The sequence below is a fragment of the Cricetulus griseus genome (genome assembly GCF_003668045.3).
Source record: "Cricetulus griseus strain 17A/GY chromosome 1 unlocalized genomic scaffold, alternate assembly CriGri-PICRH-1.0 chr1_1, whole genome shotgun sequence".
Taxonomy (NCBI): Eukaryota; Metazoa; Chordata; class Mammalia; order Rodentia; family Cricetidae; genus Cricetulus; species Cricetulus griseus.
The window spans coordinates 33,036,433-33,047,150 of NW_023276807.1; the positions used below are offsets into that span (position 1 = coordinate 33,036,433).

The 10,718-nt window shown below is 39.5% G+C and overlaps 1 protein-coding gene across 1 annotated transcript; it reads left to right on the plus strand.

The window, feature by feature from the left end:
- The first annotated feature begins 1,545 nt into the window (after window positions 1–1,545).
- Window positions 1,546–10,394, plus strand: Spcs3 (signal peptidase complex subunit 3). Its single transcript, XM_027391043.2, has 5 exons — window positions 1,546–1,814; window positions 3,228–3,301; window positions 5,201–5,277; window positions 6,345–6,460; window positions 7,387–10,394. The coding sequence occupies exons 1-5, from the start codon at window positions 1,672–1,674 to the stop codon at window positions 7,517–7,519; spliced, it is 543 nt and encodes a 180-aa protein (XP_027246844.1). The 5' UTR covers window positions 1,546–1,671; the 3' UTR covers window positions 7,520–10,394.
- The last annotated feature ends 324 nt before the right edge of the window (window positions 10,395–10,718 follow it).

Here is a 10,718-nt window from a genome sequence, read left to right on the forward strand (position 1 = left end):
ATTTAAAACCAACTGAACCATGCTAAAGAGCTGACAAGCATAATTAAATCTTTTACAGACCATCAAGCAGAGTGGCAGTATGGTTTTGGTGGATATATATCCTGTTTGCCTTTAGGAGTTTCTGTCATTAAAATAATAAAATGCTATCAAACTGCTAAAATATCATTTTGATAATAAAGGATTTGATTTTAGAGAAGACAGCACATTGCAAGAGAAGTGGCAGAATAATGAGGAAATGCCCCATTGCTGTTGTGTAGATTCAAACAGATCCTTCTGCTAGTGAAGATTCCAGTAGGCAAACTATTAGGAAAACTTCTTTTGGCAAAGAAGTTAGTCAAACTGCTTTTAAAATCATGTAAATACAGAGATCAACTCCAGACAAGAAGCTTTGCCTGGGACAGGTGGAGGAGCAGTTCTGCTAGCTCAGACTCTAGAGTTCATGTTTGATTTTGTTTCTGGAGTTGATCTATGTATTCACATGATTTTAAAAGCAGTTTGACTGACTTCATTTTAAGTCTGTAGATCTATGTAGCATTTCTCAGTAATTATACCTGTTTTTGTAATTTAGACTGTTGGTTTGATTTTGATACTTTACTCGATTATACCTTTCAGTGGGGGTAGAAAGTGATCAATATACATTTGTATGTCACTTGAAGCACAGTAAGTATTTAGTAGAACCTTGCTTTATCAAATAAAGTGTGGCTACTTGGGAGAGCAAAAAAAAAAAAAAAATCAAGGTTTTAACACAACTAAAGACCTTACAGATTATAATCACTACAAATTTCATTTCTTGGCCCTATTCCATTTGAACCAAGATGTATTTGTGCTACATTCTCCATATAAGGCTTAGAAATAACTGTTCCTGACATGTGCTAGGCAATTCTTAAAGATCCTGTCTGCATGCTGTATGAAATTATTGAATGGTAACGACTGAAAGGAGTTCAACCAATATCAGTTTCTCATTGACACCTTTCATGGTCTACAACATGTTTTTCTTTTACCTATTTTGGTTAGGTGAAAATATTTGGAATTGTGGTATGAACACACATCATGTAAGCGGAATTTCTATTCTCTGTTGAAAGTAAAGCAACAGGAATTAGACTAAGGCGGGGTGGCCGGAAGCCAAGGTGCATATTTAATGCTCCTCTCTGCTATTTAGGGGCTTGAGAAACTTCACTTTTCTCCCTTATAAAAAAAGTCGTAATTTAGCGGCTTTGACAGAGAGGAGCCACGCGCTTTGAAAGTGAATGTCACAACAAGTGTAGGTAAGGAACCGCAGTCCCCCAAAACATAACTGAAGGCGAACTGGCAAATGGCTGCGCCTCACCCACCCACCCAACCAGGCAGGGACCAAGGAAGAAGCAAGCCCTGGAGGCGGTCTCCTGGGGCAACACCCAACCCCAGTGCTCACTGCTGATTGGCGGACTGGCTGGGAGCCCCGCCCCCAGCGCGTGCCCTGCCGCGCGGTGGGTGTGCCCCAGTGGGTGTGAGCGTGCGCGCTCCAGGGCGAGGAGCGGAAAGGAGGCGGGGCGGCGGCGGCTGCGGCGCGCGCTCCGGGAACGTGCGCACCGGGGTGCGCGGGTGGGAGGGACTGGTGTGCTCGGCCGGCCGCGGGAAGCGGAGCCTGGGGACGGGTGTCGGAGACAGGGCCCCCGAGGGAAGGTCGTCACGATGAACACCGTCCTGTCGCGCGCGAACTCCCTGTTCGCCTTCTCGCTGAGCGTGATGGCGGCGCTCACCTTCGGCTGCTTCATCACCACCGCCTTCAAAGACCGGAGCGTCCCCGTGCGGCTGCACGTCTCGCGGATCATGCTGTGAGTGCGGCCGGGCGGGGCTGCCGGGGGTGGGGTGAGGGTGTGTGCGCGGTCCCCACCCTTCACCCCGGGTCCCCCACCCCGGGGACACGTGGCCCCGGGGGCCTTAGGACCCCCAGCCCTGCGCGGTCAGCTCCCGAGTGGCCTGGGTCCCTGCTCCCCTTCCTTCCTGTTCCTCACGGTCCTCACCCACCCTGGCCAATGGGCGAGCAACACACCAGCACGCCCGCGCTTCCGCCCGGCCCCTCCCCGCCTGCGAGCACGCATGGGGGCCGCCGTGTCAGCCCACGGGCCGAGGCCCTGCGCTCCCGTGGCCTTTGCTCGACAGAGGCTGGAGAGGCTCAGTGGTTGGCTCTGGTGTCACGTCCCTCCACAGTTGGTTCTTTTTGACAGTCCCTTTACAGGCTTTAGGCTTTGCCTTTGCAACCTCTGGACACACCACCGCTGCCTTGTAAATGTGGGCAGGGTGCACTGGGCCGGTTTACACAAACCTTAGCCTGCAAACACAGCGCTTTCCTGTTGTTTTTACTGTCATTCTCTTAGCCAGCAACCTGGATGAGTCTTTGGAGACACTAAAAATAGAATTTCAGAGTGACTGCTCTTCACGTACTGCTTGGTTTTATTTATAGCATTTCCCTCTGTTTTCTATCATTCTTGTTTGCTCTGTGAGGTCTTCTTTAGCCTAAGGGTGTTTTTTTGTTTGTTTGTTTGTCTTTTTTTTTTTTTTTTTGGTGTGTGTGTGTGTGTGTGTTAGAATCCCAACTGCCTCCACTTTGTCTGCTGCAACTGCTGCTGCTTTTGATTTTTAAGTTGCCCTATATTGACTTTCGTTGAATACTGTGGATGATTTAAATATATGTGACTTAGATACCAGCCCCGACATTACTTCCAGTTCTGTGAGGGCCTAGGTGATCTTGAAGCGAATTAAACGTTGATGTGATCTTAAATGACTTTCTTGCTCTTGTGCTTGCTTACTTTTGTTGATAGCGAAGAAAGAAATTGGAAGGATTGTTGTACGGATATAAGAGAGTTGTGGAAATACATGGTGGTTCTGCCATATGGAACACTCTCATAAACATGCTGTTTTCCAGATCACCTTGTGGTCACAGGCAGCCTCATTCACTCTTCTTACCTGCTCTCCAAGAAGTATTTGCATTCTCCTTTTATTTTTATTTTTTTATCCTCCCTTGTGTTTTCTCAGAGGTTCTCTTAAGGCAAATGAAAATAGCTGACTACCTTCTTTTATATTGAATTATAATATTTACTTACTTATACACTTACAGTTTTCTTAACTTTACTCATGTCTTTGTGAAATTTCTGTTTTACTGGTATACACATCTAGCCCTTGCTGGTTTAAATTGGGTAAATTTTGTGTTCCTTGAGGAATGGTGAAACTTTCATTTTTACTTGCAGAAAAAATGTAGAAGACTTCACTGGCCCTAGAGAAAGAAGTGACCTGGGATTCATCACATTTGATATAACTGCTGATATCCTTCAACAAAAATATTTGTTTTTTTTTCTGTAGTTTTGAAATGAGATGCAAGTGTAGAAATTAGAGGAAGAGTGAGTATGAATATTGACTCTACCACATTTTCATCAGTAAAATAGTGTTGATATTTCCTTGTTCACACTTTAAGAAAACTTGGGACTCCTGAGTTAATTGTGTGAATATAGATTAACTCTTCACTTAAACATTAATTTGAATCTAGGAATGAAAACATAAAAGATCAGTTTTGGTTAAAGAAGAAAAAAATCACCAGAGCTCAGCCTGCCTAGAAATAGTTCATTTTCATTCCCACATAATTCTCCATCTCTTATAGAAAACAAACAAACAGAGAAACAAACAAAAAAACCCATAAGTTGCTGGGCAGTGGTGGCACACTCCTTTAATCCCAGCACTTGGAGGCAGAGGCAGGTGAATCTCTTGAGTTGGAGACCAGCCCGATCTACAGAGTGAGCTCCAGGACAGCCAGGGCTGATCCACAGAGAAGCCCAGTCTTAAAAAACCAAACAACAACAAACCAAACCCCATGTTTAAAAAGAAATTGCATCTATGGTGGTTCAGAAGGCCTTTTATTAAAGTGACAATGCTGCATTATGTCAGCATTGCAGAGTCAGAAATCTTAATGAAGATTTACTGTGAGTGAGGATGAGTTGTTTTCTCTGTATCTCAGTTTCTGTCTTGAGCAGCTGATCATCTTAGCAACTTTAGTCTTTATTAGGTCACAGGTTAGAATCCTGGAAGTGTATTATAATAATTGTCATCATCATCAAGCATATATTTGACAGGTTTACCTGCTGTTCAATCTTGAAACTAGTTATAGTTTTTATGCAACAAATTGCTGGATTTAGTTATAGAGTAGGATTTAGTTTTAAATGTACCCTTATTTTTGGAAGTAGACAGACATGTAATCAGAAAAACCTTAGGATAAACTTTGTTTACATTTTCATCCTACTTTTAAAATTTCAGTGAGAAGGAGTTCATATATAGGTGAAAGTAATTCGTAATCTAGAAAATTACAGTAAGCCAATGGGAATGTAAGTCTTTGGTAGAGGGCTTGCCCAGCACTGTATGAACTGGTTTGTGGGTCATGCCTATAATCCCAGCACCACAGAGGGAGAGGCAGGATTAAGGATCAGAAATAAGGGCATTCTTGACTACTGTTTTTATAAATTACCAATCTTACAGTTTGTTCAGGTTTTCTTTTTCTTTCATAAAGAACTACTATAGACCCTTCATTTCTGAACAATAACTCACAGATTATAATAAGCCTATTACTATCAATATGTATACACATAATAAAATCAATAATTTGCACATGATACCTAATAAAATCCCTGTGCTCCCTCATTTCTCAGTTGTGGCAGAATATTGTAGTTCAGTCTAGTGAGTACACCTCTCCATGATGACTGGAGCCATATTAGTGTTTCTTCCCTCCTAGCGAAGAATCCCACACAATGAGACATCGTGATTTATACTGACCTGTAACCCAAGTCAACTTGTATAGGATGCTGTCCTTGGTTAATTACCTGATCTCTGTGTGTATGTGCCTGTTGCTTCTTTGAATAGTGATGATTGGTTCTGCTTTAGACAGAATTACAGCTTCAGTTTCTTATGTTTATTTTTATAATAAACATGTCAGCTAGTTATATTTACAGGAGCAGGGAAGATAATAACCTGTCCTGATACACACCCCTTTTCAAATGTTCTAGATTTTACAATATATTTATCCTGTGTTTTTCTCTTAAATTAGTGATTTGGTACTTTTCTGGACTACCTGTTGTATTTTGTTTTAATGCTCATGTTGCTGTAGTTGTTTTAAGAATAAGATCTGTTTGAAAGTTGTGTCCTGCTTTGTAATATTTAGAGTCCTTAATTTGTTTACATCTAGAGAACATATTTGATTGGAATGTTAAACAGTTATTTCTTTATTTGTCAGCAGAGTATTCAACAAAAAATAATGTAAGTATTTCTTTAAGTATATTATAATAGTTTCTTTTTAAACATTATTTCTTATGAAAGAACTTGATTTATAAACATTGACCTGTTAGAAAGTCAGTTCTTTCCTACCTTAAGAGTTCAGGGATTGGACCCACTGAGTCTTCTTACTGGCCCAAGAATATCAATTTTATATATATTCAAAGTACCCAACCTGCATAGCTTAGGTAAAACAAATGAGCTTCGGAAGACATTCCCCTGGTAAGAAAGCTGTTTCCCCTGCAGTAGCCTGTTGATACTGTGTGTGTACCTCGTAGCGCTCCAGCATTGTAGGATCCAGAAAGATGCGCATGCTGACCTACAGCAGAGTATTGTTTGATTGCCTTAGTTCCTCTTGTAGTGCCACTACTGAAAGCACAGAACAGTTTTAACACATCAGATTGAGATGCATAGAAACAATGCTTCTGTGTTGTTTTTGCCAAAGTAGTTCTGTGTTTTCCATCAGTATAGATAGGTAATTTGTAATTAAAAGTGGGTCTATATTTGATTTGACCTGTATTATTATTATTTTTTGACCTGTACTGGCAGCATGCTAAACAGCATCATGCACTAATTTTGGCACTACAGCTAATTATTGGGAGTGTATGTTTTATGCTGGGTATTTCATTAGGAACTGGGAATCCTGGGGAGAGCTTTAAAGTGACAAAATATATTTTAAAGATAGCAGAAAAAGCTCTCCTTCAAAAGTAAGAGTTTGATACCTACATTTCAAGATCATCAAAATGAATTTTAAAAATAGGAAAAGTTATTCTTCAAAATAATGAAGTCACTGCTGCACATAACACTATTCAGTGGGTATCAAAAATTGTGAGGATCAGTGTTACTTTTATGATGAGTATATGTAAATTGTGTTTGTAATTCTGGTACCTCAAAAATCCAGTAAGATAACACTAATTTGGAATTAAGTCCCCACTTTAGTGAGTAATGGATATATTTCCATTTGTTCATCAAGCTCTTTGCTTACTTAGACTTTGAATTTGAAAAGATAATGTTTCTGATGAGTTATCTAAGTGACTTTAAATTTGACATAGGCTCTGAACCAAGTCGTCCTTTGGGACAAGATTGTGTTGAGAGGTGATAATCCGAAGCTGCTTTTGAAAGATATGAAGACAAAGTATTTTTTCTTCGATGATGGAAATGGCCTCAAGTGAGTGACTCTTTGTCATTTTTAATATTGTTAAGTAAGATTGGTTAAGAGAAAAACAAACTGTATTTTTATTTTAAAGGAAACAGTGTGTGCCTAGGGAAATAGTTCAATGGTAGAGCGTTTGCTTTAAAACAGTTTGGGAGAGAGGTGTTGATGCCTTTTGAACTCAGCTGAAAGACCGAGGAAAGACAAAAATTGGCATGTGGTATAGTAATCATTTCTCTAGTAATTCAAAGTGCAGTAATCACAGAAAAAGTCCACAGCTGTTATATTTGCTTGCTGTAACTGATAAAGCACCATGAACAAATCAACTGGAGAAGAAAGGCTTGGTCTACAGATTACAGTTTATCACCAAGGACAAGAACTGAAACAGAGACAGTGGAGGAATGCTACTTGTTAGCTTCCTCAGTTTGCTTTCTTACACACTCCAAGACAACCTGCCCAGGGATGGTACCGCCTACCAATCATTAATCATAAAAAGCCCCACAAGCTTGTCTACTGGCCCATCTGATGGGGTTCCTCAGTTGAGATTCCCTCTTCTGAGATAACTATCTTATGGCATGTTGACAGAAAACTAACACATGCAGTAGCTTTTACTGTTGAGTGTACAGGGACATGGACTTTATCAGGAGTGGTCTGCTTTCTGAACTCAGTCAGGAAATGATGTGCTGGATCGAGGGCAGATAGCTAGGTTTCTAGTTTGATTCTTTTTTTTTTTTTTCCTGACGTTCAGTTTATTCTTCACAAAACAGGAAATCAGACTGATTGATGGTCAAGATCTCAGGTCGTGTTGACCTTTTTGTGGTTTATAAGAAAAGGTTTAGGAAAAGAGCTAGATAGAATAGCAAAATTAGTAGTACTTGATTGGAAGTATTTTTATTAAATGACAAGTTCTGCTAACCTTTGTTTATGACATCTTTTTATAGGGGAAACAGAAATGTCACCTTGACGCTATCTTGGAATGTTGTACCAAATGCTGGAATTCTACCTCTGGTGACAGGATCAGGACATGTATCTGTCCCATTTCCAGATAAATATGAAATAACGAAGAGTTACTAAATTATTCTGAATTTGAAACACATTTTTATACGTCATGAATTGCATCTCATCTCTCCCCTGTAGCTATCTTCATTTGTTTTTGGCTATATTTTTCTTTTTCTTTCTGTTTTGGTATAAGATAGACTAACATCAAAAGACATAGTGGAAGTGAAAGGTTATGGGCTGCTTAAGCATAGCTTTGCAAACAAAACAAAAGATTGCCAGAGAGGAGGAGTGTAAGAATAGGGCCACTGCATAGGAAGAACTTGTAAGCAGGGTAGGATTGAAATATTTCTTATATTTGCATTGTCTTATGGATACAAAATGAGCATAAAGGGCTGTTAAACTTCCAGGTGTCTATAGAGTCATAAGAATTCTGAATTACTTGTTTTGTGTTTGTGCAAGTTGACAGTGATTGTGTGATTGTGACTTACACGTGACCACTCTATCTTTTAGTGTATGTTAGATTACTGGGAACATTAGTGTGGATCTTTGAAGTCTGGTTTACAAAAGAGCAGAGTGGTAAAATTTTATTCCATTTGTTTAGAAATTCCCATAATCCTTGTCTTCCTTAGGTGAATAGAAGCTTTCTCCAAAGACCAAGAATCTCTTTGTATGCTGTAAAATCTTGCAGGCTCATTTTAAAGTCTCAACTCAACCAAATGTGTGTCTTTTAGTGTTTGCAGAATGCTCCTTTGAATATCTGTATAAATTTTAAGCTTTGCCATGGAAAGTTGAAAATGTTTGTTTGCATGGATTGCCTTCTTGAACTGGATTTGTCCCACTGAACATGTCTCTTTAGCTAACTACAGTTTTCTTAGCTCCATATTTTAATAGTTGGAATAGTAAGAATATTTGTGGTATGGTTTTGCATCTACAAAATTCTCTCATTTGCTTGAATGTTGTCTTGAGTAGTCCTAATGAGGTAGATGGTGCAAATGTTAGCTTTGCAAGTGAAGAAATTGAAACCCATAAATTTACCGACTTGCACCCAAATTGGACAGCAAGTGGTAGAGTTTTCTAATACCTGGGTTTACGCATTAACCCTATTCATCTAATTTAATTGTGGTTTTTATTATTTTGCATTCCATCTAGGAATGATAGAGTGTGAAACTAATTTTTAGCAGCCAGCAACTTACACAATGGTATTTTTGTTTGTGGGTACTCATTTTTACCCATATTAAAACTACTTGGGTTTGTAAAATAATTTAGAGATTAAATACATTACATATAATTAAATATATAATTATATTTGGTGTAAAATTATTTTTGCATGGATCAGCACCCTCAGTTACCAGCTGCAAATTGGCTAGTCTTAAATCCATGAACAGACACTAGACACTGTAGTTCCACCCAGCAGTAACCTAAAAGGGCTCCTTTCTTCCACTAGCATAAATCAGTTAGCATTTGTTCTCTTTACCTCATGTAAAGTATATCACTGTTTAGTGGCATTCATTTCAACAGTTCTTGTATGTGGTGGTGCAGTTCTTACAAATGCATGTGCATGAGGTTTTTATGCCAGTAGTAAGTCAGAGGTACAGCCCTAGTTTGGCACTAGCAGTTTCATTAAACATTTCAGGCTCACTGTTTCCTTGTCTATAAAGTGACTCTTTACTCCGATATAGATCTGAAGTATTTTCTGTTCATCAGATCATGAACAGGAAATCATGTTGCTTAACTGAAGTCAGGGAGGTGATGGAAAGATTATAGTTCATAATGATCTGAGCTTCTGCTACATTTCACACCTACAAAGTTGAGCTTTATACATTGAACAGATACTAGACGTGTAAAATCTGCAAGTGTCAAAGCTGAGAATATCTGGGTGTTTCCTGGTTAAGGAAGCCATTAGCAAACCTCTAGCATTAAAGCCAGACCTCAGGTGCGTCTGTTGGTCTAGCACAGACAAACTAGGACTGAAGGTTTCTAGAATAATCATTTATTTGAAAAGTGCAATTTTAGGAGTTTGGTAAGGAAAACCGGGAAAGCCCACCTGGCACAATGTGACTGGACTAACATGGCTGCTCCAGCCTGCCACTAGCTCTGTTTCTTAGGAACTGAGTTTCATGTGTGCACAGCTTTCTTAGTTTGTAATAGTTCTTCGCCTTAGGAAGTTTGTATGTTTGATAAGCATATCTCTGGTCTCTGTTTTATAGAAGTCTGATCAAGTCTCTACAGAGATTTAGTGTTTCTGATTTTTAACAAACTGTGGTGATCTATGGATAGTATGAGCCCAGACATGACTCTGGGAGAAGAGGGTAATTGCAAGATACTCAGTAGAGTGATTGCAGTTAGAAAGGAACTTTAAAATGTAGCACTCCGCATATCCCTTTCCGTCTCACCTAGAAACAGCTTCACCTGTGTGCTTCATGCCCATCCATTGCATTTAGTGTCTTTATGCTGAGAGGAAAATAATAAAATCAGAAACTGTTAAGAATGTACTAGGAAAATTGGTTGGTTTGAATATCTTTTCTGGTAGTTACCTTACAGTGGTCTGTCTGGCTAGTTAGTTCTCTATGCTAGGAAATGGGCTCTAAGGATCTAAAGCTTTGGAGGGGCCTGGTACAGGTTAGTGGAGGTTTTGCTGTGTTACACTTTGAATTAACATGCAACAGATGTACAGAGCAGACTTTGTAGCTGTGACCTTTGATTGTAAGTAAACATCTATATTTCAAAAGCTTCCCTGGCTTTCAGCAGCAAGCCTATGTATGTAACTTTCTGTGAGACTGCCAATAGGTCAACGATGTATGTTTCAAAAAGTTATCCCATAGTTTTTATGCAGTTTGGAAAATTGTTTACTTAAAAACTAAATTCACAAAAAACTAATCCATAAAAATGCTGAATATGTATGTGAAGATTTTCTTAATTACAATAAATATTCAACGTTTTTATAATAAAATGAGTTTTTTTTTTCTGAGTGTTTTAAAGATGTCCATATGTATATGTTTTTGTGAAGCTGCTAAAGTGAAAGGAAACCAGTTATAGTAAACATCAGGTTTTAGGAAGAAGTCCGCAGCTGTGCTTTGGGGTTCATTAAACCCAGGATGTTCCCAGGGGCTGTGTACCCCTGTAGTAGACTGTAAGTCCTTTCTTTGAGGGCATGCTGTCAGCTCTGCCCTGTATCTTGCCCAGCACCTAGCCCAGTGTCTAGCAGATGATAGGCAAGCAAGCACCCCACATTATTGATGACAGAGTGCTTGTGTCCGATGTGACCCAGCCATGG